General features: G+C 49.1%; 1 protein-coding gene across 3 annotated transcripts; it reads left to right on the forward strand.

Annotated features, from left to right (window-relative positions):
* The first annotated feature begins 381 nt into the window (after positions 1 to 381).
* PSKH1 (protein serine kinase H1) lies at positions 382 to 27,051 on the forward strand. 3 transcript variants are annotated; one of them, XM_052686174.1, is made up of 4 exons: positions 382 to 435; positions 1,978 to 2,086; positions 3,124 to 4,155; positions 21,763 to 27,051. In XM_052686174.1, the coding sequence occupies exons 3-4, from the start codon at positions 3,211 to 3,213 to the stop codon at positions 22,078 to 22,080; spliced, it is 1,263 nt and encodes a 420-aa protein (XP_052542134.1). In that variant the 5' UTR covers positions 382 to 435; positions 1,978 to 2,086; positions 3,124 to 3,210; the 3' UTR covers positions 22,081 to 27,051. The 3 variants fall into 3 exon arrangements, with proteins under 3 accessions (XP_052542134.1, XP_052542133.1, XP_052542135.1); XM_052686173.1 differs by having other exon boundaries at positions 399 to 435; positions 1,937 to 2,086; XM_052686175.1 differs by lacking the exon at positions 382 to 435 and adding an exon at positions 702 to 716.
* The last annotated feature ends 412 nt before the right edge of the window (positions 27,052 to 27,463 follow it).

Raw genomic sequence — 27,463 nt, forward strand, 5'->3', positions numbered from 1 at the left:
TCAGTGTGGAGAAGAGGAGTCCGTAGAGCTGCAGCCCTGACAGGAGGACGTGGGGACAGGTTCAGCCTCTGCTCCTGGGTGACAGCGGTAGGGTGAGAGTGACAGCATCACACTGATGGCATCACACCGAGGTTCAGGTTGGGTATTGGGAACAATGACACAGCTGCCCAGACGTCCTCTTGGCTCTGGTGATTCTCCACAGCACAAACGATCCGAGAAAGCGACGTTCCGATGGAAGTTCTCTGAATCCCAAGAACTCAGACCCGTGCGCCCACCGCTCCGGAGGCCGCCGACAGGGGGCGCTAGAGCGCGGGGCGGTGGCACAGTGCACACGTTGCCCCGCCTATCGCAGGCTCTCCACCAATCAGTTTTGCTTCCGGCGCACGGTGATGACGTCAGGAGGCGGTGCCGGGCCGCGGGTCGGAGCGGGTGGAGGTGAGTGCGGGGCTCGGCCGTCGAGCGGACCCGTCGTTGTCCCCTCGGGTCCCTTCTGCTCCTCCGGGCCTCAGAGCCTGCAAAGCCTCCAGAGGCGGGCGGAGGCCCCGGGCAGGACGTCGGAGCTGACGGGACCGCGTAGCCCCGCGCCGCGCGGCCGCCTGCGGGCCCCTCGGTGCGCTCGGAGGGCGGTCGCGGCGCGGCTGTGGGCCGGAGCCGCTCGCCCCGCGGCGCTGTGCCTTCCTTGGTGGGCCTCAGCGGAGAAGTGCAGCTGCAGAGCTGTGAGGGGCTTGGTGGTATCGTAGGGGCCCACGAGTAGGTCGAAGAAAGGCTCTTTATCAGGGAGCCTAGTGACAGGGCGGGGGGTAATGGCTTTAAACTGAAAGAGGGCCGGTTTTGATTAGATGTAGGGAAGAAATCTTTCCCTGTGAATGCGACGAGGCCCTGGCACTGCTGCCCAGAGCAGCTGGGAATGCTTTGTTCCTGGAGGTGTTCAGGGCTGGGCTGGATGGGGCTGTGCGTGCATTGCCCTTGCCCAGGGGCGCTGGGCTTTAAGGCCCCTTGCAGCTCAAGCCGTTCTGCAGGCCCATGATGCTGCTCTATTTGGTGGTGGCGGCAGCCAGGCCTCAGGTGTGCAGGTCAGGCAGCTGCCACCCCTCCCACGGGGTTGTTCCCGGGTGCATTACTGAGCCATAAGGCTCTGACTTTGCCCAGGGGGCTGGAGGATGCCTGTCTGCCAGCAGGAGCCGTGGCACTGCCCTGCCACTTGTCTGAAGAAGGGATCTCTGTGGCACCGAAGCATTCAGCCAGCTCTTTCTCTCACCTCTCAGAGTTGTAATAAAGGCATGCTGACATCTCTTTAGAGCCTTCTGAGTGTGTGGCTTCCTATTCAGAGAGGGGCCCTCATTTCTGTAACACATTCACCTCCCAGCTTATCAGTGATTTCATGTATTTCCTCCCATCCCTCGTGCTGGCTGTGCCCACAAGGCAGAGCCATTTCCATGCTGCTGGCTGATCTCTGCTATTAGCAGCAGGATTCATACACAACCACTCCAAGCTCTGTGTCGGGGTCTTCTCATTGCTTTTGTTTGCTGCTGGGATTCCTTACACAAGTGCTTCTCGAGGAGTGGAGTTGCTCTGTGACAGTCTTGTTTGCAGATGCTCTCATTCTGTTTCTCTGCTAACTTAATTATTTTAGGGTGCAGTGATGCTGGGGGGGAAAAACTGCTTGTGTGAGTTATGATTCAGAAGTAGCTGTAACATTCCATATATTCCTCGTTGCAATGCTGTAATCTGAACTAGCAGCCAGCTGCAGGACAGCCCTCCATGAATTCAAGTCTCAATTAAGCCATCTGTGATGTTTCTTTTTATTTCTGAGACCTGTTGGTGCTTGGTTGGTGTCTGACCTTGTGGTCCTACCAGGGGGTCTTATGTGAGAAGATACTGTGCTGATGTCTGATTTTAACGTGGGATCTTAACTAAAGCCTTGCTTTCTTTCCAGTGTGAATGTAGAGCATAAACTTCTTCTTGTTGTCCCTCTAGAACACCTTTTTTTCCCCACATAATTCTGATGGAAGAGCAGCTGGGGTTCCTGCAGTGCTGAATAGTTGCTTGGAGAAGTGGTGAATGAGTGAAGATACGCTCTGTGATGGTAAGGTGGACGACTGCATCTCAAGGCTAACAGCTTTTCTGTAGTCCTCTGCAAATGCTGTGGCACTGTAATGATGGGCTCTGAGCCAAAGCAGAAACTTAAAACTGCTCTGCTAATTGCCAGAATGCATGCAGGCAGTTTCTTTACCTCCAGATTGTTTTAATCAGGACCTAAAGTAAAGACTTGCTGAAGCACAGCTGATTTGGCTCTGCTGGAGTAGAGTGTGGTGAGCAAGAGCTCTGTTTGCTCCAGTGGGGAACAACTGGCTGAAATTCTCCTTACTGCAGCAAATTGCAGCTCCATATGGGAAAACAGAAGCTCTGCTCGGTATCTGAAAACACAGAAGAAGGCAAAACTGAGTGAGGTATTAGAAAACATCAAAGCCCACCTTGGTTTCTTAGGGCTTGGAGGATAAGGGAATTGTCAGATAAGTTGCCCTTTAAATTAAATAAAGTTAAATAAAGCCTGGCATTCTGCAGGACATGCAGTGATTAAATTAATAACACGAATTGCAAGAAGTAGCCTGCCTCTGTCTGCATGTTCCTTGCCTTCTGTACAGCTTCACTGATCCCTGAGAGCAAAGTAATCAGAGGTTTAAGGCACGAGTACAAGTTAAATGTAAAGAAAACACTAAGATTTGTTGAGTGAACAAGTTGCTGAGGTAGTTTGTGGAGTTTCTAATGAGAAAATAAGCTTCAGGATGGTGAGTGCTGTGCAGAGTTTAGCAGGTGAAACAAAACTCAGGACGATGCTTAACGCATCCCTGGATTTTTATTGAGCTGCCGGAGCTGGGCAGGATGAGCTGCAGGGATCCCTTCCAGCCTCAGCCCTTCCAGCCTCAGCCACTCTGTGCATTCCTGGCTTCAGCTAGGAGGGTTAGGCAAACTGTGCTTAATAAAAGCATGCAGGGGGGGCTACAGTGCAAAACCCTCGGCTCTCAGTTTGTGGTAGCGTTGCATCATTGAGAAGTGAACCACCTGCATGCTTTTCTTGGCTTTGACTGCCATTTATCTGTTTCTCCTCGTTCTTTTTGGAAGGTTCAAACGTGGGAGCTGCTGCAGGTGTGGTTGCTGCTGGCACTGCCCTGGGAAGATGCCTTGATAAGGAATTAACACCTGTCAGTGATGGGCTGTGGGACAAGCAAAGTGCTTCCCGAGCCCCCCAAAGACGTGCAGCTGGATCTGGTTAAAAAAGTAGAACCTTACACGGGCCACAGTGACATCTACAAGCATTTCATCAAAGATGATGGTGGGGCTGTCATCAAAGCTGGCTCTCCCTCACCCCCACGTCACACAAACCCGTTTCCTGGTAACCCCCTGCCTGCCCACCCAGCCCAGCCCGAGCCCCGCAAGAACAAAGTGGCCAAATACCGTGCCAAATTTGACCCCCGAGTGACAGCCAAGTATGACATCAAAGCCCTGATTGGAAGGGGCAGCTTTAGCCGAGTCGTGAGGGTGGAACACAAAGCCACCAAGCAGCCCTACGCCATCAAGATGATAGAGACCAAATACAGGGAAGGGAGGGAGGTGTGCGAGTCGGAGCTGAGCGTGCTGCGCAGGGTTCGCCACACCAACATCATCCAGCTCATAGAGGTGTTTGAGACCCAGGATCGGGTGTACATGGTGATGGAGCTGGCTACTGGGGGAGAACTGTTTGACAGAATCATTGCCAAAGGTTCCTTCACGGAGAGGGACGCCACGCGCGTGCTGCAGATGGTGCTTGACGGTGTGAGGTACCTGCACACCTTGGGTATCACGCACAGGGACTTAAAACCAGAAAACCTGCTTTACTACCATCCCGGAACGGATTCCAAAATCATGATTACAGACTTTGGATTGGCCAGTGCTCGAAAGAAAGGAGATGACTGCCTGATGAAAACCACCTGCGGGACGCCGGAGTACATCGCTCCTGAGATCCTGGTCAGGAAGCCCTACACCAACTCCGTGGACATGTGGGCTCTGGGTGTCATCTCCTACATCCTCCTGAGTGGCACGATGCCCTTTGAGGACGACAACCGTACCCGATTGTACAGGCAGATCCTGAAGGGGAAGTACAGCTACTCGGGCGAGGTGAGTGTGGTGGGGTCAGGATGAGGGGAAGGCCAGCAAGAAGCTCTCTGAGTATGGAGCTGTGTGGTCTGGCTGTCTCACGTAGGGCCGTGTTAACAAGAAGTGATTCTGGCCCTGAAAATCCTTTCTGTCTCCTTTGCCGAACTGCTTCCTTTGCAAGACAGTGAGCTGCCTGAAAAAGTGTGTCTGTAGAAAGACCTCACTTCCTCCAGAACAGAACTGCAGGGGCTGACAGAGCTGTGCTGCTTGCAGACAAATATCTGGGGAGCTACTGAAACTCGTGCCAGGGTGTTTGAAATGTAGGAGGAAATCAAACCAGGGATGTGCAGATAGAAATCCAAGTGTAGTCTGAAAAACCTTTTGCTGAAACATAAAGCTGTGGCAGACAAAGGCCTAAAGAGCATTTCTGAAATGAGTCTGTGCTGCCTCCTGAGCTGAGTGCATAACAAAACCGAGGATAGAAGGATGGCTTCCTTAAGTAACTCTGGATAAAGGATCCATAAGGGAGAGTTTTTAGGCAGAAGATGCCTGCCCCCACTCTCACAGAGTCCCATCAGTCACACAGCAGAGCTGGTTGAGCACACAGCTGGGTGCCAGGCTGCCCCACCGTGAGCAATTTGGATTCTGGGTGTATTCCTCGCTGAAGACAATCTAAAATAGAGCTTTTATAACTTCTGCCCCTGTTTTGTAAAAGAAAAAAGTGTTTGGTTTCCTGAACTTTGTGAAATGAAGCTCACTGAGGGAGGGGGAATGTGTGAGTGTGGTTATGATTCCAAAATGACATTAAAATAACTCCTGTGTGTCACGGCACAGGAAGGTCTTCTCTGGTTGTTCTCTTCTTCCATAGGTTGGATGTCAGGGGGAAGTTGTGTGCTGTGAGAGTGGTGAGGTGCTGGAACAGCTGCCCAGAGAGGCTGTGATGCCCCGTCCATCCCTGGAGGTGTTCAAGGCCAGGTTGGATGGGACCCTGGGCAGCTTGGGCTGCTGTGAAATGTGGAGGTTGGTGGCCCTGTGTGTGGCAGGGGGCTGGAGCTTCGTGATCCTTGAGGTCTCTTCCAAGCCAAACCATTCTGTGATTCTGTGTGCATCAGCCAACAGCATCTTATCATTTGCTCAGATGCTTTCTGTTCTTCCAGAGAGAGTCAAGGAAAATGAATGCATTAATTTACTGCTGTAATTAATCCTGTGCCTGACTGGAGCTGTGCATTGGCAGGAGCTGTGGTAACAGGCTGCTTGGTTTGTGCATAAATTCTAGCTGGAAATAAGGGGAGGCAAAGAGATAGAGGTGTTTTGCATGTTTCCTGTGCCTTGCCTGCTTTCTTGCTCATAGCCTGGGCTTTTAAATGCTTCCAAATGTCTGATCAGCACAGAAATTTGTGTTTTTGTGCGTGTTACACTGGAAGAAGTCTGGAAGATGACAGAAGCAAACCCTCTGATATGTCTGTAAGGCTAATGAGAACAGCAGGAGCCATAAGCCCTGATTCATTTGGGACGAGTTTGGGCAGAATGCTGTACCGTGTTGCAGAACTGCACGTCTTGGGTAGGTGCAGGAGCAGAGATTTCACAGGAGCAGCTCATTTTCCTTTCTGTGGTGTCAACTTTGAAGATGTGAAACGGGTTCCTTCCAAGATGAAGAGGCTGCCATGCAGTGCTGTGCATTTCCATTCCTAATCACTCAAGTTCAAGACCTGCAGTACATGGGGTTTCAAGCAGGGCTCTGGGGGTTGTCTCAAGAATTAGTCTAGTCAGCTTGAGGCCATCCCTAGGGGAAATTAGTTGAAGAGCAACATGCTTGTTTTAACTCATGGTAGTAGTAGATACATGGGTAAATGTGGTGATAAAGTTTGTGGCTTTTTTGAATGAAGTCAAGCGTTGCAAATCTATTCATCCTCAATACGGGACTCAGCAGCCATGCAGAGAGGTGATCTGTTTGTCCAGCTCGCTCAGATTTCCCAATTGTGGTTAATGAAGTTTCTTACCTGTGGCTCTTGCAGCTGTAATGCGATGGTGGCCTTGGTGTGGATCAATGATTTGCTAAAGAGAAGCAGCTGGTTCCAGGCAGCGAGGGGAGGAGGAGCTGTGTCCTTCTTCCCAAAAGGGGTAGGAGAAATTGCTGTGAGCAGCAGTGCTGCTGAGTTCCTCCTGCTGCACACAGGGGGTGGGGAACCTCCTGGCTTCTGGGGGCCCCAAAAGTTCCCTTGAGTTCTGTGCATCTGCATGGAAAACAAATCAATGGGGAGAATGACGACAAGAAGCCCAGCTGTGGATAAAGAGGCCTCTGCACCACAAATGTGTAAGGCTTGGGAATTTGGGGTGGTGGCAGTTGTTAGTGCTGACTGCTTCCTTCAGCCCCCCTTCGTATCTACAGCCATCTGATTGATGCTGGAGGCACCAGGCTGGACTGGTTCAAGATTTGCTCCCCCCTCTTCCATCCTTGACTTTTAGTTTGTTAATGGTGTTGCTCTTTCCTCCTCTCTTTTTGTCCCTCAGAGCTTTGTCCTGCCCCAAGAGCTGCAGAGCATGGGGCAGCCTGCAGGGCAGCTCGGTGTGATCCTGTGCTGGTTCACATGTGCCCACTGGTGTGCCAGGAGCATTTGTCCATCCTGCCTGATGTCAGAGGAGCAGGTACTGATGTCTGACGTGGTCCTGGCTCGTGGCTTGGAGGCAGCACTGTGCCAGCTGAGCTTGAAATCACAAATCAGTCCCGAGGCTTACCAACTGCCACGGGCTGATTGAGCTCACAGCGTGATACTCCTTTGGTAAGGCTTAGAAATGTAGAAAGTAAGGAGGGTAAACTTTCCCTATTAATGTTCTTAAACTCTTTAATTATGTGCTGCTCCGTGCATGGGTGAAAAGCAGACTTGCTGCCAATAAGAAGTGCATTTTGCAGGTGATAGAATTAAACTTCTTTTTCTCCTGCAGAAGCATTTTGTTTTTCCTTAGGAGAAGTGAGTCTGCCTTGACGTTATGCTTCTATAAAGGAAAATGCCTGAGTTGTATTCTGTGTGTAATTCTTCTCTGTTGGGTGACTCACTCGTGGCTGAAGTGTGAGCACAGAGCCCATCTTGTCATCCCACCTCACTCCCTGGTTCTGTTGTTTGACAGCTCCCCTTGCCACTTGGCTTTGCTGTTCAGGATTTTGCTCATTTCATTGCACCCTTGAGGAGCTGGGTCAGCTCTGAGACACCACCTTCTACAACTACCCCTATCTTTCCTTCTCCATCTGATACCACCTGGTGTTGTAAATGGAGGTGCCACCACTGTTTGTGTTGGAGGGAGGGTTGGTGGTACGTTCACGCAGTCTTTCAACACATCACCACCACATCCCTCAGTGCCACATCTCCACGGATCTCCATGGATGGTGACACCTCCACCTCCTTGGGCAGAGGTGCCACTGCCTCTTAGATGACATTTTTCCTAACACCCAACCTGAAATGACGGTGGGGAGAAGGAGAGAGGAGGAACAGGACAGTGGGATGCAAGTGGAAGATGATGCCCATATCCCTGCTTTCAGTAACCTGAAGAATTTGAGTTTATCTTGGTGAAGGCCCACCTGACTCTCTGCTTCTTTCCCTCAAATCACTTGAACATGTGTTCTTACAGATGCTATTTCTGTTCATTTGTCCCTAACCTTTTCTTCCTGAGTCTTTATAACCTCCTCTTTCAGCTGCAGAAATGGTTTTTTTTAGTGGATTGCATTCTCCAGTCCCCTCATTCTCCAAAGGGAGCAAGACAGTTGTCTACCATTGCAATGCTTCTGAGGCTTCTTGTACTCTGCAGCTAAAAACAACTTGAAGGAAACTCTACATTCCCTAAACTGCCATCACTGCGTCAGCTGCTGGCCTTTATTAGGCACTCCTGATGAATGGGAGCTACGAGTTCACAGCAATATTTCTCCTTCAAAAGGTCTGAATGCAGCCTTCTGATGTCTTCCCTGTCCATCTGCTGCTGGTGGCTCATGAGTCATAGTGCCAGCTATGTTTAGCTTCATTGCCATGCTCTGCAGGTGGTAAATTACAGCTTGCTTTTCTTGGTCTCTGGCTGCTGGAGGGCAGTCTTGGTGAACCTGAGAGAGGTGTACTCAAAAGGCACACAGGAGGAGAAAGCTCTTCAAGAAAACCACGGTGCTTGCCATCACACTGTGTTTGATTTGGGAGGGTTTATCAGGTGTCTCACAGAACTTGGCAGCGTGATACGGGATTGTGGAGGTTCAAAATGCAAAGTACTGCATATTGATGCTGGCCTGAAGAATGAAAACACATTTGGGTTTGACTTCAGTGACAGCAAGGCAAGGCTTGCTGCCTGCCAGCATTCTCTCAGGTGGATCCACCTCTCATCCCAGTCAGCACGGCTCTCCTTTCCCCTGCAGTAACAGGCGCCAGCCTCCAGGACTGCTGCTTGTGTTGGACCAGTGGCTGATTTATTCCAGTGTGGAGCAGTGGCTCACGTGTGCTTGGCAGTGTCTTGCTGGATGGGAAGAGCAGCAGCTCGTGTCAGCTCAGTGTGGGTGCTGAGCATTAGTTTGCCCTGGGATCTCTGCTGTGTAGAGGATTCTGGTTTGAAAATGCAATGGCTTGGGAGAATGTGGCCTGGAATGAACTGCAGTTGTCCACATCTGTTCATAGTTCACCTGATCTATCATCACCTGTCCTTCCTGCCACTGCCTTCTGTCCTACCCTTGTCTTTTATATCTTTAATGCCTTTTTCCTTGCCTTCAGCTCTCTCCATTCTTTTCCCCCTCCTGTTGTCTTTGAATGACAGTAACCTATGTATCACTCACAGCTTTGCAAAGCACAGTATGCACCTTCATGTCCAAATGGCATTTCTGTCCATTTTTCTAGGCTCTGTCTTTGAACCAAACTTAGGATGAAATGTAACTTTGGCAATTTGTGCCCTTCACTTTCCACCTGGGCTCCTTTGCACCCTGCATTCACTGTGGCTGCTCGTTTGTTAGCAAAACCCCCCAGTGCTGAAAAGGTGTGCTGTGGTCTCTGTTGCTCTGTCCCTGGCATGGATAGCAGTTTCCTAGGAAAGTAAGCATTGTAATGATCACCTGCCCTAACTTGGAGTTGGAAGTACCAGGTTAAATGCAGACTGTTGAGTAAACTCTCCAAGCATTTCTATGGATGGATTCAGGCTTGAAGAATGCATCTGATGACCAGGTTACCTTAATGAAAAGGTGAGTAGATTAGTGAGGTGTCCCAGTAGCTAAGTCACTGTAATTAGAGCATACATAAGACAACACATTGTCCCCAGGCAGCTTTCTGTGCCTGCAGAAGCAGCAAGAATGGGACAGCGTGTTAGCAAATGGAGTGCCTGTGTTTTTAGCTGCCACCTGACAGATGGCAAGGGAAAAAGATGCAAAGCAATTCCAGAGCAGCTAATGACTTTGGGTGCTCACCTGATGAATCCTCAAAGTGAGTATGTCTGTAAACCTATGGGTGCTTCCAAAATATTCTTGTCATTGTCCTCATTGTGGAGGTTGGTCCCTAATGGCGTGTGATGGAGTCAGCTCACAGTCTTGTCAACTTTTAGTGTTTGACTCCTGTGCTTGTTGAGCTTTCTAAGAGAGCACGGGGATAGAGATAAACATTCTCAGATCCTGGTTGTGGCTTTTTAAAGGGAGCCATAGATTGGGTTGAGTTGAAAGGGACCTTCAGAGACTAACAGGGACACCCACAGCTCCATCAGTGCTCAGCCTGACTTTGGGGGGTGTGCAGGGATGGGGCACCACCACCCCCCTGGGCAACCTGTGCCAGAGTGCTGAGTTTTGTATGGATGCTGCAGAAAGCATGACTGCCTGGCCACCAGTCCTGGAATGGTACATGCATTTTTCCACTTCTGATCACTCAGGTGTATGTAAATAACCCAGTTCTGTGCAATTAAGAAAGAATTCTTTGTGCTGCTATGGTAATATGTGGTACTGCCCTCCTGAGCCGTGCCAGACCCATGGAAAACTTTTGTAAGGCACAGTCATGGTCTGTTTTTCTCTGATGTTCCTCCTCATAAGGAAGAACTGCTCTTTGTATAAATCTGAGGGTTTGGTTTTGGTTGGTTGTTTTTTTTTTTGCCTAGAAGAAGGAAGTGGGGAAAAAAAATCAATTTCCAGGGGAATGTGCTATTGTATTTCATAGAGCTGTGAGGCAGCAACGTAGGGCAGCGAGAGTGGTGGTGAGATGCTGTGGGGTGGCTCTGCTGAAAAGAACACCGTGCTCTGCTTTGAAGAGCTGAGGCACTCGAGCAGGATGAAAGTGAGCCTCTCCCAGCAGGCACAAAGCACTGTGGCTGGGCACACAGATGTGTTCCTTGGAGCTTTCCTGTCTCTTTTCTTTAATGCTCGATGGGGGTAGAGGTGGGTTTGTGTTGCTGCGCATGTTGTGCAGCTGAAGTGTTTGTTCAGCTCTCCTCAGCTGCACAGCAGGTATTTTAGGCTCTCTGAAATGCTACCAGTTCAGTTAAAACGTGGAAAATCCCTCAGCCCAGCGTGCGTTGGTGACTGTGCTCCTGCAAAACCATGGCGTGCTATATTGGAAAATGCTTCATTTGCAGGTGAAGAAACACCTCCTGTAAAAGGGCATTGTGCAGGCTTAAAACCAGCGTGAGTTTAAAAATTGATTCCCTTCCTGCTTTGGCTGCTTATTGAGGTTCTGAAGATGGTTTCCTCTGCAGCATGTGTGTCACAAGGACCTCATCAGAATCATTCCTGCCCTCTTGATATCATGTGCTTAAGGGTAAGCAGGGAGAAGAGTGAGTCCCTCGTCCCATAACATAGCACCTACAGGTTGGTGGGGGTAGAAGGCTTTGGTTTTTAGCTGGAAGACTGCATGTGGGGCCATGGCATGGTGTGTAGCTGAGGATGGAGGAAGGCAGGAGCTGCATGTCAGGGAGAAGGACTTGCAATCATACAGCACTTCTGGGAGTTGGCTTCATTTCTGCATCTCTGGGCCCCATAAAATCCTGTTACTGGCAGAGCAGCATTTGTGGAGAGTTTGAGATGGTGGGATAAAGGAACATTGGTAGGGGAGAAAAAGACTATTAAGCTGCCTCTGTGTAGAATACAAACTATCAGCCAAAAGGATTTAAGCTATTAACTGTTTGACTCCTTTCCATGCCCTGAAACTGGACCAAGCAGTTCCCTTTGTCTCTGTTGTCATTGTGCCCTTCTTCCTTTGATTTTATTCCTTTGCTTATTCACTGTGGCTCACATTTTTCAGGTGAGTGCTGCTAATGGGCTGCAGTGTCCTTCTGGCTCCATCTGACACCAGGCTGGAGTTGTACAGGGCTGCAGTGTGCTCCTATCCTGGGGTAAGGCAAAGGAGGACTGAACCAGCCTGGGTAGGAGGGCAGCCATCTGAAATCAAGGTCCTGATTGCTGATATTTTTCAGCTGTAAAAAATGTTTGAGGGAGCTTACATTGGTGCTTAGTTAGAGGGCTGGCAGGATGCTTCCTGGTTCTTCTTGGCCACCTCTTCACCTAATCCCTGAAATGCCCGAATCTGATGAGATTGCAGCTGAAGCTTTCAGACCCAGAGTAGCAAGGGAGCTGAGCTTTGGTTGGGAAGGCTGGCTCACACCGACAGCACTACATCTGGAAGCTGGGGCAGATTTTGGTGTTTTGGTGCGTGAGCTTCATGGATGGCTCCTCTGCTTCTCGCTTCTTTGCTCTTGTCAGCTCCCATTTCGCCCTCCTGCTGACAGAGACTGCTAAGACAGAAATCCCAGGCACGTTTTCTGTTTCATTTGTTATTGAAGTAGCTGCTTTTATGGATTTTCCTGAGAACTGAGCTTTTGCTAATGCAACTGATTAGTGTTGCTTGGTGAGATGGGGACCATGCAGGCAAGTCTCGGAGGAGACAGCCTCTGTCAATGCCATGTTCACCTAGCTGGTGTACAGACACGTGCTTGGCTGTGTGCCTGTCAGCTGTGAGCTCCCATCAGCATCACATCCACCCAGTGACTGGGGCCATCAGCCAACAAGGGTGATTTCCTACTCAGTACAATTCTGTTGAGGAGAAAAGTGTTGCTATCATAGGATTGCTCCAGTTGGAAAAGACCACCAAGATCACCTAGCCCAGCCAGAGGCTTGCTTCCTGGGTCATCCCTTTCTACCTGCAGAATGATTTCTAAGGGATTCTTGCAGTCTGATCACTTTGTATGGAGCTCTGACACACAGGTTTCTTGTTATAGCTGGGATGACTCAAAGGTGTTCATCCATATCATGACATCAGATGCTGATAGGAAGGTCTGGAATTATGATTTCTTACCTCTTTCTGCATTTTTCTCTTTTTTTTTTTTTTTTTCCAATTTGTTTTATGCTTTACAAGCTTGGGGAATTCTTATTGCTACCCTTAAGCTGCCTTTTTGCTTGGAGGACTGATTTTAACAGTCTAAGCCTCTTGGATGAGAACCTGAAGTCACTTGGTGGAATATCTTCCAGACTTGGTAGGAGTTCCCATATCTCCAGTAGTTGGCCAAGGGACTTGACAAGGATCCATCTGACATTAGGGTTTTTTTAAATCTGTTTCCTAAAAGCATTTTGTGGTATCCAGGGGGGGATGGAAGAAATAAATTGCAGTTTGGAAATGCACCGTTAACACTTGCTGGGTTTTTAAAGCAAGACAACCAATACCCTGCACTGCACAGTGTGCTTGGTGCACATTGCTTATATGGATAAAGCACGTGAGCAAGTGCAATGGGAATGGTGAACTGAGCATGTCTGGAGGTAAGGGAGAGGTAGGATGGCAAGCATGGAGTCATCTCCTTGTCTTTCTCTGGGCATGCATGCTCTTCCCTGGCTAATCCCAGTGGTCCTGTGGTGCTTAGGGCTTTATCAGCTAACCTGAGCAAGGGAGGAGAGGATGTGTTCATTATATTTGCAGGTGCCATTGTATTGGAGGAGCCACACGGTGTATTTGGGTTCCTGATGGCCTTAAGGGATTTGAGCAGCTCAGTAGCAGACACAAATGTTTAGAAATAGGGGTAAGTTAATGTGCAGAAATAGATGAGGAACGGAAGATTGGAGGGGTTGGCTTCTCAGGAGAGGATGTGCAAATAAATTACAAGCTGCTGTGTGAGACAGTGGTGTTACACTGGTGGGGAATAAAACAAATGCACTGGGATGCATGAACAGAAAGGGGCATAATCCCTTTGCATCAACTGCCAAGCTGAAGCTCTGATGCTTCTGGGCATTGTACAGCTCCAAAAGCCCAACATGGTGTAAAAAAACCAGCTACTAAGAGCAGCAATACCCCAAAAGCAAAGTAAAACAAATCCTTCGAGCCGAGCGGAGGGAGTTGACAGGAGACCAACAGACACAGTTGGGTGTCCCAAAAAAAGTCACTGGGAAATTGAAAAGTAATTGGCTGCTTAGTGTAAAGATGTTGTGATAGCAGTTTGCAAATGCACCAAGGGTGCTTCAGAGAGGAGAAGGAATCATCTATTTTCCAGGCTATAAGAAAAAAGAACCTTAAACTGCTGCTAGAAAGATTGATGCTGGACATTTTATATCACTTCAGTAGCATCTCCTGCTCATGAGAGAATATGCATATACACAAAAAAAAGCCCTGAAGCATTACAAGGGGGATTGCTGAAGCTGTCTTGTAGAACAAGTTAGGCTGTCATCTGTCAGGAGTGATGCATCAGCTGTGGGTCCTTTGGGGATGGTTGGAGGGAGTGGATGGTCCATGGGCATCCATTGCAGCATTGTTTTTGTGCAGCCGTGCTGTCTTTCACTTTCCCATAACTAATTACTGAAGTTTTAAGGTAAATTTCAGCCTGATCCCATGAAGCTTGCAGGATGAGCTGCACTGTGTGGTTTGTGCCTATGGAAGAGTGCTGGTATGGGGAGGAGAAGCATGTATGGGTGCACAAAGAGTCACAAACCTCATAATCAGGGCATATCCCAAATTGGAAGGGATCCATCAGGATACTGGAGTCCAGCTCCTGGCTGTACACAGGAACATGAGAGACCTCTGGAGGTGTGTGATGCTATTCAGCCTGAGGTGGGTTGACTGTGACTGTCTTCTTTTGAGTCTTATAAAGCTTCAGGGCAGGAGATCCCCACTTCCCTGCTCACCTTTCCAGGGCTGCACCACCTTCTATTTTCCCTGCTCTTTCCTCATATGGACTTTCCAAGGTACAGCTTCCTCCTCTGCCCCTTGTTACAAGGATAACAACCATGCAGGCTCATCCAAATGTTGCAACTGCTTGCAAGTAGCTGTAATCTGCTGCCAGGGCATCCCTTTATATATCCCTTGTATGCTGGGCATCCCTTTAACCTCCCACAGCCTGCAATCTACATCAACCAGAGGGAGTGATTAGTTTGTGGTACTCATTATCACCCAAACCAATGGCTATGAGCCCACTTTTAGCATGCCAGATATTTCCCTAGGCCATGTAACCATGTTGCAGTTGGAGGAGCCATCCCTGGTTGTAGACAAAAGCTTTGTGTGTGTTGGTTTTGTAGCTGCAGTAATTCTGCTGTGTGATTGTAGCTTGCATGTGGCAGGGGGGGTTGGAGATTCATGATCCTTGAGGTCCCTCCCAACCCTGGCCATTCTGTGATTCTGTGAAGCAGCTGGCTGCTTCCATTTGGAAAGCTGGGTTACAGAAGTTCACAGCACCAGATGGCCACGCATACTTATAATGCTGTGGATTATTAAAGGGTCGTTGTTTTTTCCTCTTTCATCCTCCCTTTATTCCTCTTCCCTGTATCAACAAATTAATGCAGAATACTTGGGAACCTTTTGTGAGTGCAGAGATACGATGTGCTAAGCATCTTTTAATCAGAAACTTGTTCCAACCCTCTGGAACTGCTTGGTTGTGAGCACATCCTTGCGACTGTTTGTAGGCTGGGCATTGCCTTGAGCTGGGCAGTCTTTTCAGTGCTGAAGCCTGAATGCTGACTGTGGCACAGTTGCCCCCCCCTGCCAGTTTAGCCTGCCTAGAGCCCCATCTATGGCCTTAAGCACCTCCAGGGATGGGGCAACCACAGCGCTCTGGGCAGCTGTGCCAGGGCTTTACCACCTTCATTGTGAAGAATTCCTTCCCAGTATCTAAACTCTATTGACACTCTTAGTTTAAAGCCATCACTCCTTGTCCTGTCACTATCAGACTGTGAGAAGTTGCTCTGCATCTCTTTTAAAAGTCCCCTTCAAGTACAGGAAGGCTGCAGTGAGGTCTCCCTGGAGCATTCTCTTCTCCAGGCTAAACATGCCCAAATCCCTCAGCCTTTTTTCATAGGGGAGGTGCTGCAGCCCTCTGAGCATCTTTGTGGCTTTCTCTGGACCTGCTCCAAGAGCTCCATGTCTCTCTTTTCCTGGTTACCTCCTAAATGACACAAAACAGCTCCAAAATGTGAGCTCTCCAAAACCCACCAGCCTCTGGGTAAGACTGCCATCCAACTCTGGATGGTGACACCTGAACTCATTTCTTGCCTGTGCCTGTTCTGCTGATACTCATGCATGGTTCAGCTGCCCAAACTTCAGTTGGATGGAAATCATCATCCAAAGAACACCTTGGGCTGCAGTGCAGAGCAGGGTGAGAACCAGCACCTGTGTGAGTGGTGCTAATAGAGGTCAGCATCCCATTCCAAGTGCAGGTGCTGGGAGCTCTGCTCATCATGCTCTGGATTCACACTTGCTTTGTTTGGAAGAGGAAGAGGGGGACCGACTGCACGACCCCTGAGCTTTGCATGTTTGTTCTCTGTGTTCCAGTGCTGGACTGTGCTTCAATAGCTTTTGTGCCAGCGTGAATAACAAACAGCAGCATAGATGGGATCTAATCACAGAGGCCCAGCTCTGCGTGCATTCACCCAGCCTAAGTGACACTCCTGCTTTTCCTTCTCCTCATACAGCCTCAGAGCCTGAGTTGAATAAAATCGAGCACACTTGAGAGCTCTTTAAGGCATTGTGTATGAGGCTGCTTTTCCCCTGGGTTGATTATTGAGCAGTGTGGAAGCTGCGGATCAGAGCTGCACCCTATGTTTTATGCAGCTTAGGAGCTTAAAAGATGCTTTTGTCATAAATGTCACTGCATCTTGAAAGCAGCAGCTGTCATCCCTGAGGGGCAAGAGTTGCAAATCTCCACAGCAAGAGATTTTCCCTCTCTCATCAGAGCTGTAAGCAAGGCTGCTGGTGGCTTCGTGTGTGTTTGAAGTGCTGCTCTTTGTGCCACCTGCCTGCTCGGGCTGACGTTGATGCCTCTGTAGCCCACCTGTGAGTCACTGCAAGGAAAAGTGGCACAAAACCCCAACAAAACAGTGGTGGAAGCTCCCAGGTCTGGCTCACTTTGTTTGCACGAACATCCATGCTGGCACAGAGGAGGGTGCAGCATCAGAACAGGAACAAGCTATGGAAATACCTGGTGGTGAAGCACGGTGCCAGCTGCTTGCTTGGTCAACAGCCTCTACCTCTTCTACAGAATTAATTTTTCTGTTTGTCTGAGTGGGCTTTTTCTCCCTTCTCTGTCATCCTGCTGAAGGTTTTCCCTTTGCACAGTGCTCCCATTTTGCCCTTGCAGACACCCAAGGTGAGGCTGGGGGGCTCTGAGCACTGATGGAGCTGTGGGTGTCCCTTTTCATTGCAGGGAGTGGGACCAAGATGGCCTTGCAGGTCCCTTCCAACCCTAACGTTTCTCTGATTCTATCTGTCGGGGCAGCCCTGTTCCTAATAAAATCTTCTGCATCTTGTAAAACTTTAAATAGCCATCTGTTTTCTTTAGGTGGAGCTGCAGGGCTCCTCTGTCTCCCTGGTGCTTTGAGGCTTCTCCAGCTCTTGATCAAACCCTTCCTATGAATCAGTGAGGCTGGCGGCAGCATTTCTGACTGAACTAGAGCAACCTTTTGAAGCTGTGATAACGCGCTCTGTGCTTCAGCTTTTTGTAAGAACCAGCTGGCAAAGGAGATCCGAGGCTCTCGCAGTTCTGTGTCCCTCGCCTGCCATGAAACATCATCTGCAGAGCTCACGTCATTTTTTTGCTGACAGCAACACACAACTCGTTTTGGAATCAGGAAAATGAACGTGCATCTCTTCCTTCAGCATATGCTTCCAAGTCTAAAAGCAAAGCTTGGAAGAGAGACAGCTTATTTTGTGCTTGCGCAGGACCGAGCAGAAGGTTCCTTTCCTGCTTTGTGTCTCTAGGGAAAATGTCAAGGAGCTCTTGTGTGTGTGTGTGTGTGTGCTGAGTGCTGTGCTGACAGAGCTGAGGAGAGATCTCAGCCTGCCAAAGAGGGATAGGCATCAGTTGGTCAGGCAGATCACCTGGAACTCTAGTTCTTTGATAGTGTCCATCCATGTGTTTGCAGCCCATCTTTCTCCTTTCAGTATCTAAGAAAGGAGGGGACAGAGACTCTTCAGCAAGGTCTGTCGTGATGGGATGAGGGGAAATGGCTTCAAACTGGGGGAGGTTTAGATTGGTCGTAAAGTTTTTTACAACAAGGGTAGTGAAGCACTGACACAGCTTGGCCAGAGGTGGTGGGTGCCCTGTCCCTGCAGACCTGTAGGTGTCCTCACTGATTGTAGAGGAGTTGGATAGCTGGCCTTCAGGGGGCCCTTCCAGCTCAAAGGATGCTATGATTCCTCCCCATCTTCCTGAGAGGCTTCTTCCCTCTTGGTCTTGGTTGTCAAAAAGGAAAATTCAGATAGAGGTGAGCAACGGGTGGCTGCACAACTTGTCTCAGAGACAGGGAGTTATTTCTTAACAGTTGCTTTTCTGCTTCAGGTACACTCACATGAGAAAGCCAGCAGTCTTTCCCACCTTCAGAGGAATCTCCACATGCCTGCAGGCTTGCACTAGTTAGTAGGTAGGGTGTGGGGTTCTCATTTAAGACTCCTTTACAGCTTATGGAGGCATCTGATCTCTTCTGATCCCAGAAGCCCTGTGGTCTGGGTCCTGCCTGGTGAACAGAAGCACCGTAGAGCAGCACGAGGTTTCTGGAAAGTGGGTACATTTCCCCAGGGAATGGATTTGAGAACTGCACAGTTCATTCCACTCGGAGCTTCAGTAGAATGAAGCCTTCCCTATTTTTAAACAGAAAGCTTTGGTGAAATAAAAGCAAGGACGTGTGTGGTGCAGCAAACGAAACCTCTGCTTGCATAAACAGATCGATAAACTGATTTGTGTTTGCTGACCAAAAGAAAAAGCTAATTGCAAATACTCCGTATTCAACATCTGTGGTGAAAGTAGAGTAATTGGAATAACGAGAAATCCAATTTGCTTTTGCTTGGAGCTTGTTCTTCCCTAGGCTTCATTTAGCTGGACTGGTGCGTGCATGGGCTGGTTATTGCAGGCTGGTACGTTCTGTATGGAGTTCTTCAAATTCTAACTCACCAAGTTTGCCACCTGGCCTTGGCCACTTGGAGGGATGGGGCACCCACACCCATAACAACACTTTCCTACACGCTTTTCCTGAAAGTGTAGCTCTGAGAAAAGTGTTCTTGTGTGTCAGTCCTCAGGTATTTATTGATTTTAATTCATCTTTTGTGTCTGTTCGGATCAAAGTAGAAAAGAAAGGATGGAGATCCTGGAACGACTGCATCTCTGCAATACAGGTGATATTCAGAAGGATGAGAGGTTGTAGGCAGACATAAAGAAGTTCCCCAGGAAAAACAACAAGGTCGGAGTCATGCAATTGTTTTTTTCCATTGGGGTGGGACAGGAGCTGTTTCAAGCTATCCAGGTCATCTCACTTGCTGCTAGCCATAGTGCAGATGGTAATGAAGACTGAGAAAGATGATTCCCTTTGCTATTTATTGAGCAGAAGAAGCACCAGATGCAGAAGTATGGTAGGAAGTCTACAGGCTTGGTGTGTGACTGTTAGCTGTGCGTGTCAGAGTCAGATTGAGCTCTCTGGTTCTCTTGTTGCAAGTAGCATAAGGACTGTGTGCTTCAAAACAGACGTGACTCTGTAAAATGGACTGGTGTGTTCAGCTGCAACCTCCAGTGTGCTTTTTTCCCCCCACATTTGAATAGGCTTTTTGCTGTTTTAGATATCCTCTTCATCACCTTAATGAGTTTCTGATCAAAGATTGTCCATATTCTTTTATGCAAGAAGTGTCTTTTTTTACTCAGCTGATGAAATGTGTTTTGGTAATGAATGGCAAGAAAGAAGTTATTCAGTGGTAGGCAATGACAGACTAATGATAGTTGTAAACAGCAGACAGCCTGAACTTCAAGCCATTTTTATTAATGTAGTTCTTGAAACATTGGCAGGAATGTGATTTCTCTGTGGCTCCAAAATGCAGAAGTGGTGTCTGATCCTTTGTAACACGAGGGCTATAACGATCAGAAGGATTTTTATTTTCTATTGTGACTATGCTCAAGGATGCTGAGTTTTGTTCATGCACGAGTATTTCCTTTCTGTCCCATATTCTGTGCCATTTTCTCTCTTTTCTTGTATAGTTAGCAGCAGTGCTTGTGTGTCCCTTTGGAACACGTGAGGTAAGGTAAGTAAGCAGGCTGTTTCAGTCATCTCTTGCAAAATACAGTGTAAAGTGCTGTATGAATGTGGATCGTGGACTTTCTGTACCCTGATACCTGAGCAGCACATCCTGAGTGTCGACCCGACAGACAGGGCAGCATTGGCTGTAGGCAGGCAGAGCAGAGCAGCTCTGAGAGCATCCTGCCCTTTCAGTGTCAAGTTTTCCCGTGGATTAGCTCTCTTGCAAGTGGCTTTCAGCCTCTTGAGGAGGGAAGATTGCTTATGGTGAATGGCAAACCTCAGAAAAATCAGGACGTGCTTCTTCTTTGGACCTTTTGTAAGAAGAAAAGGGCATTCTATCTGACTTCCCTGTTGGTAGGTGCTGAATTTTAAAAGATAGAATCCTGTCACAGAATGGCCACGTTCTTTTCTTCCACACCAAAAGAAGGATGAAAGACGTGCAGCAGCAGCCTGCTTTTTCAATACACGTGCTGTTCTCACTTGGTTACACGTGTGTGGTGGTGTATGACCTCAACTCCTGTGCCAGAATCTTTACTTCGTTGCCTTAAGCTGTGCAGCTGTTGTTAAAGCCACTTAGAAAGGGTCTCCATGCACTGTGTTATCGGTGTTTGTAAGCTTTTATGGCTGTACTTTGTGCATTAAGGGGTTATAGAAGTAATCAATGATTTTCTGGCTTGGCTTTGTTTCTTTAAAACCAGAACTCCTTCCTGTTCTGTTGTGATGTGTTCACAATAATTCCTTATCTAACATCACCTGCTGCATTCCAAATGTTTTGTGGACTTCCTCCCATTGGGGCTGTTTTAGTGTTGACCACTGAGGCCAAGAACTGTTGCAGAAAGATCTCCCTGCCCTTGGCTTTGGAATGAATACGAAGGTCAGCACTTGCTTGTGGGATTCATGGCTGTGAAGGGACAAAAGAACCAGCACCCTGGCAGTGTGCCACAGTCCATCCTGTGAGCAGGATGGCTCGCCTTCAAACAGAAAGGGCTTCATCAGGACAAAGCAGGTGGGAACCCAAATTAGAGTCATAGAGTGGTTCAGGTGAGAAGGGACTGGTTCCAACATGAGAGGGATCCTCTTCCCAAAGAAGGGCTGGGATGAAAGGGCAAATCTCGAGATGAAGTCTCCCAGTGAAGAAATAACAGCTTTCTCTTGGAATCTTTATTAAGGGAAGTATATGCAGGGTATTTTATTAATAGAAAATGCAGTGAAGCCCTTAGAGCATCCACATGGACTTCCCTCAGCTTCTCAGATCCCAGTAAACTGGGGACCATGCAGAAGCCTTTGGAGCTTGGCTGCTTTCAATAGAGAGGATTTGGCAAGTTCAATCAATAGGAGAGGAAAAGATCAGTGAGCAGATGCCTGGGATGTGCTTAGAAAAGGAGAGTGAAGAAAGAGATGTATGCATCTGTCTTCATTTCTCCTGCTTTCGTATGTTTCATGTGATTCATATAGAGGGTGGGCACTGCATTGAAACCCACCTCCATCATCTGATCTACCCCAGCTGCCTCCTGTGTGATCTCATCACAACACTGAAACAGTGTTGGAGTGAGAGCTCCTCACTCTCTGCACTGCCTAGCCCAGAGTTTGGTGCTTCGGAGAGGGGAAGATGACTTCCCATTGGCAAAGGCTGGGATGTGGCACTATGGGTGACCCCATCCCCATGGTCCCAATGTGAAGCTGTGGGGATGAGTCCATGGCAGTGGTTTTCATGAGCACCTTTAGGACTGCAGTGGATCTGCCCAGGGGTGTGGGAGTGCAGGTGACTTGAAGGAAGAACTGATGTAGGAAAATAGAGGAATAAAAGGAACAAGAAGGGCTGGTTGCTTATAATTGGGTGACAGATCATTGTGTAGGGGGAGTGTGTGTGCCAGTCCCAGTGTGTAGCTGTGTGTTTGTGTCTGCCAGCTGGGAAAAGACGTGTGGACATGAGGTGTGGAGCCGAGGCAGCCTTGTCTCTGTTAGCTGCTGGATTCCCTCTTCCCCCTCGCAGGCTCTTCAAGTAATTGTGTCTTATTCTTCTACTGTTGGAAGATTTGAGGATGAAAGAGCGGGAGGAAGGGGCAGAATGCCCTGCAACACCTTTTTAGGGGACAGGAGGAATGAATGAATGAATCAGCAGGGTCGTGCCGGGACGTTTTGTTCTAATTCCCTCTCTTGTGTTTCAGCCCTGGCCCAGTGTATCCAACCTGGCCAAGGATTTCATCGACCGCCTGCTCACGGTGGACCCCAGCGACAGGATGACAGCCCTCCAGGCCCTGAAGCACCCCTGGGTGGTCAGCATGGCAGCCTCCTCCTCCATGAAGAACCTGCACCGTTCCATCTCCCAAAACCTTCTCAAGAGAGCCTCCTCTCGCTGCCAGAGCACCAAGTCAGCACAGTCCACGCGTTCCAGCCGCTCCACCAAATCCAACAAGTCACGGAGGGTTCGGGAGCGGGAGCTGCGAGAGCTCAACCTGCGCTACCAGCAGCAATACACTGGCTGAGCACCAGGCTGGGACCTGCCCGAAGTCTTTCCAGACATCATCTCTGCAGTGTAGGTGTGCAGCACCTCTTTGCTGCAGGTTCCTCCCTCCCTTCTTTCAGGTGTGTTGTGTCCCCCCTCCCCACTGTGCGGAGGAAAAGGAACCTTGTGGTGGCACTTGTGGGCCAGCCGTGCCCACGCAGGGATCGGAGCAGCTCTCGTTGGCTTAGAGCTCAGAGCCTTGAGTAACACCCAAATTAAGGAGCTGCAAATGAGGAGAAGAGCTCTTTCTGTAGCCCAGGAGCCCGGTTGTTCGTCGTTATTTATTAATTCCACTCGCATATGGAAACAAAATCACTTTGTGTGTGTGCACGTAGCACATACATACGTGTGGGTGTGTGTTATATATTTAACAAATTTATATATACACACATTCTGAACTGGTTTAGTCACACTCTGTGGTGCCTTTGCAGTGAAGCTGTTGTGAGTCACATGCAGTTAGAACCGAGATAGCACTGACTCACAGCATGCTGCCCATCAGCTCCTCGTCCCAATGCAGTGTCACAGAGATGCCAGACAGCAGTTGTGAATGCGACGGCCGTGAAGCTGTGAGGATCCCCAAAGGGCTGCCTGCCATCAGTGTGCTGACATCAAGGGTTTGCTCACATGATGCAGATTGGCAACCGAAACGAAACGCTGCCACCTCGGAGCTGGAGTCCCATCCCATTCATCCTGACTGCAGGGCTGCTCCCCAGTGAGGGGCAGCGAGAGAAGGATCGTCCTGCAGGAATTTTGTGCTCCACAGAGATGAAGGCAGTTTTTAGGGGTTCCCCTATTTGTAGCAGGAGCAGTCCCTAACATGCAGGGTTTGGTTTTGTTACCGTGACGTGGCTTACTGTTACCAACTGTGTTTCCAATGCTTTGATTGCTTTGGGGTGTCCCCTGCTACTGCCATCAGTTCTCTGGGGCAGGGAAATGGTGGTGAGAGCAGGCGGGGTGACAACAAGAGGCTCCATAGGGGTAGAGTAGGAGCTTGGCTAGCAGAAGCCCAGTCCTGAAGTGACAGCAGAGAGATGAGCAGAAACCACCGAGCTGTTAGATACAGCTTACATCCACCAGCAAAAAGTGTGCTGTCAGTTCTATTGAGCTGAAAAAAGGAAATTTCTAGGGATGTGCTTTCCACCCCAGTGCTAGGAATCTAACTACTTCACTTAGCTTTTGTTCCCAAGCTCATGGTGAGGAATATGACAGAGGATACTTAAGGATGATGGTCTCAGACACTTGCAGGGGTGAATTCCAAACCCTTTCTATGCGTTACGTTGGAAGCTCTGCATCCCTTGGGGGCTGCTCTGTCCTGAGTACCCATCCTTCCATCAGCATTAACTGCTGTTGCAGAATTACTAGCTGTTTTTATTTTAGCTTTGTGGGCTATGGAGGGAAAATAAAAGAAAGGTTCCTTCAGCTTCTTTTCCCTTTTATTGTAGTCTTTCCTGGTTCATTACCAGGAATGATCAACTAGACAGTTTCTGAGAAAACAGGCAGCTTGCCACGTGCTGCTTCATTAGCAGCTCAGTGCTCCTTGTATTCCTGCAAACAGCTCTTCAAAAGCAGCAAGTACTTCAAGGCAGGTATTAACTGGGAAAGTGCTCTTCCCCTTTACATGAGGAGCTGGTCGGATGCTTTCTCAGAGGGCTTCTGGTTATGAGCCATTACTTGAAGGAGTCTTCTGCTTGTTTGGAGCATCGCAGCCAGGCACTGTGACCTTTTATGTCCACTTTGGTGCTTTTATAGCCCTCCCCAGATTATCTTGCATGCTTACCCTTAAAGCAGGTCTTTTACCTATGCAAGAAAGTCAAACTGATTGACTGAGCCAAGACCCCTAGAATCTGAGACCCTTTCCTTTAAGCACTGGGCCACTGACATGCCCAGATTTGTTTGTACCTGCCTTGTCCCTGCATGCTTCACGTGGTTGCAGTAGGAGTGCAGGAGCTTGAGCTCTGGTCTGACCAAGCTCTCCTTCATTCAGCAGAGCAACAATCTTCAGATCTGTGGCTTAAAACAATTCCTTGGTGCTTTCAGCCTTGCAGCTGTGGCACGTTTTCAGCTAGGGGGCAGGCAATGTGCCACCAGTTCAGGTGCCTTCACTTCAGCCTGTCCTTTGAGGAGCTTTCACTGTGAATGATCTTGCTCATCCTCACCTATATTCTGCAGGGCATCTCAGCTCTCTATTCATCTGGTATCTCAGGACTTTCCCCTTTTCAGAAGTGCCTTTGCCTGAGGATATTAGAAGTTAAAATCTATGATGCTTTATTGTTTTGTTTCATGTGTGTTTTTTTTTTTCCCCATTTCCTTCTTTGGCTCTTAGTAATGGTTCTTAATTTGGGTGACAAATTCACTGCTGTGTCCTTGGGGTGCAAACCTCAGTGGAGGAGTGCTGTTGTTGCCTGTACTTGGTTAATAGGGTGAAAATGAAACTGGAAGGACATCTAGTGGCTAACTGCACTGTGTCCTCATCCAGATGGAGTTATAGGGGGTGAAGGAAGCATTGTACATTTATCTTTTGGAACTTAGCACTACTGTGTAAAGCCAATCCTATCGTTCTGCCCTGGAAGTTTCCCTGCTCTGCTGGGGAGATGGATACAGCCTCAGAGAGCTGCCAGCTGATTCCTTCATGTTGTGAAGGGAAATGAATGTGAAAAGGTCTTCCAGACTAAATGTTAATAGTCTACAGACTGTTCAGCTTTGCATCCAGATTTCTGTGTGTGTGTGATGTATTTTCCTACGTATTTTGCTAAAAAGCAATTGCTTGTCCAGCTGTGATTCGCTTCTTACTCTCTCAGGCCTTTACAAACATCAGCCCAGAGATAGCAGATCCCCTTGCTCCTTCAGTCCAGGAGCAGCCTGTGCTGCTTAGCACTGAGATTGCAGCAGCACCCAGTTGCTCCTGCCTGTTTGAAGGGCTCTGCCTTGCTGACATGAAACTGATGGCATGGAGCCTGCGTTACCTGTTTGTTTGGGGAATGAGAGAGCCTCAAACTTAGCTGCTTTGGTATTTGGATATTTTCACAGAAGCATTAAAGTTGGAAAAGTCCTCTCAGATCCCCAAGTCCAACCCCACGGTGCCCACGTCCCTCATTGCCACATCCCCATGGCTCTGGGACACCCACAGGGACAGTGACTGCCCTACCTCCCTGTGCAGCTGTGTCAGTGCCTCACCACTCCTTTTGAGCAGAATTTGTTCCTAATATCCAACCTGATATTTAGTCCTTCCTTTAGTTCAGATATTTTCTGCTCTGGTGATTTAAATTTTCTCATGCTCTGCTCTGTTTTTCAATCCTGTTTTCTAGCAGAGCCATAGCGTTAGCCTGGGGAGCATGAGTTGTGGTCAGCTGTGCTATGGGGCAGCATCTCTGGGTGGAGCTCCCTGCGAGCTGTGATGAGTTGTGAAGCGATGTGGAAGCCAACATGTGGTGCTTTGCAGGTGGGAGCACTCCCATTGAGATCCCTGGTGTGTGGGGCCAACATTGGCTTTCACCTTGGTTATGCCAGTTCTCTGTGGGCAGAGTATCACAGAATCACAGAATGGCCAGGGTTGGAAGAGACCTTGAGGATCACGATGCTCCAACCCCCTGCCACACGCAGGGCCACCAACCTCCACATTTCACAGCAGCCCAGGCTGCCCAGGGCCCCATCCAACCTGGCTTTGAACGCCTCCAGGGATGGACGGGGCATCACAGCCTCTCTGGGCAGCTGTTCCAGCACCTCACCACTCTCATAGTACAGAACTTCCCCCTGACATCCAACCTCAATCTTCCCTCCCTCAACTTCAAACCATTTCCCTTTGTCCTGCTGTTATCTGCCCTTTCAAAGAGTTGATTCCCCTCCTGTTTGTAGGCTTCCTTTAGGTACTGAAGGCTGCAATGAGGTCACCCCACAGCCTTCTTTTCTCCAGGCTGAACAAGCCCAGCTTCTTCAGCCTGTCATTGTAGAGGAGGTGCTCCAGCCCCCTGATCATCTTTGTGGCTCTCCTCTGGACCCTCTCCAACAGCTCTCTGTCTTGTATGGGGGGGCCCAGACCTGGACAGAGTACTGCAGATGGGACCCCACAAGAGCGGAGTAGAGAGGGAAGAGTAAAGCCGAGGCTGGCTCTTTGGAGATGGCACTGGAGGATTCCCAAAGTGTTCCCTATCTGTAGAAAAAGGTCAGCCCACAGGTTTGGGATGCTATTTCCCAGCCTTCATCCTGGAAAACAGCGTGCCATGCCAGTTCCTCTCAGACACCCAGCCCCAAGCTGCCTGCGCTGCTCCTGGGAGCTTTTTGGTGCTTCTCCTGACCACTTGGTTTCCTCTTCCAGCCTGGATTCAGAAACACAGCCCTCGGGTGCTTGGTGAGCATCAGCGAGCGGCGAATTTGCCAGAAAATGTGAAGCAGCAGGGATGCTTTGTGGGAGCAGCATCACAGAGCGTGGTACCTTCCCCCCTCGATGTCCCCATGGTGCAGAGCGCTGTCCCCCCCTTTGTGACGCCGTGTCCTCTTCCTGCTGTCCCCCCCATGCTAACACTGTACATCCCATGCGTGTGACCGCTGAGCCACTCACTGCTGTTGCCCAGATGTTGCACTGCGTCTGTTGAATGTGGAACAAATCCTGGCCCAAACCAGAAACGAGCACCTAACAGATGCTGGGAGCCTTCCTGTTGCCTTTCACTGCGGAAGGACACCTCCTGGGGAAGCTCTGGGACCTTCCAGTGCTTGCTGTTATTTTCGGTCACCGAATTTCCTGTGCTGGACTGGAAGCACAGCACTCGTGTCCTGTTCGCTCCTAACGAAGCGCCTGGTTCTGTGCCTTGCCTTTGGGCCCTGTCTTTATAGACCGTCTCATCGAATGAGGTCTGAAGCGTTGTAATTAGTCTGTAAGGTTCTGGTTAGAGTGTACAGAGCTATTTATTTTGTGTACTCGGTCTGTTAAACACAGCAATGTATCCTGTGTACCCCATTGCTGCAGTGTGCTTCCTTCTGGCTCGTGGCTGCTGCTCTGGGGTTGTGGATGGTGGCAGGATGGGTGCTGGGAGCTGCTCAGCCCTCTGGAGGGACTGTGGGCTGGGTGAGTTGGGTTCTCCCTTTTGGAAATGACAGCTTTGTGTGTCTTGGGCCACTTCTTCATTGTTACCTGGCTAAAGGGCTGGAGAAATGCCCTGCTTTGCTCACGACTCTCTGGTTTCTCACTTTTTAGGACCAATAGGAAAGCTCATAATAGAGTGAAGCGTGCTCCTTGTGAGCCACATCCTGCTGGAGGGGCCAGGGCAGCAGCAGGGGTGAAGGTGAGCAGAGAGCTCAGCAAACAACCACAGAAAGCGGTTTCTCCTGCCCACACACCCCCCATCCCCACATCCCTGACTGCCTTTAGA

This window comes from Tympanuchus pallidicinctus, unplaced genomic scaffold (genome assembly GCF_026119805.1).
Source record: "Tympanuchus pallidicinctus isolate F22 unplaced genomic scaffold, pur_lepc_1.0 scaffold22, whole genome shotgun sequence".
In the NCBI taxonomy this organism is placed as follows: Eukaryota; Metazoa; Chordata; class Aves; order Galliformes; family Phasianidae; genus Tympanuchus; species Tympanuchus pallidicinctus.

Excerpts from the sequence above, each read along its gene's own strand:
- PSKH1 (XM_052686174.1), top strand. The coding sequence starts at position 3,211 with ATGGGCTGTGGGACAAGCAAAGTGCTTCCCGAGCCCCCCAAAGACGTG. Across the intron at positions 4,156-21,762 it reads AGTACAGCTACTCGGGCGAG|CCCTGGCCCAGTGTATCCAA; the intron begins GTGAGTGTGGTG and ends CTTGTGTTTCAG.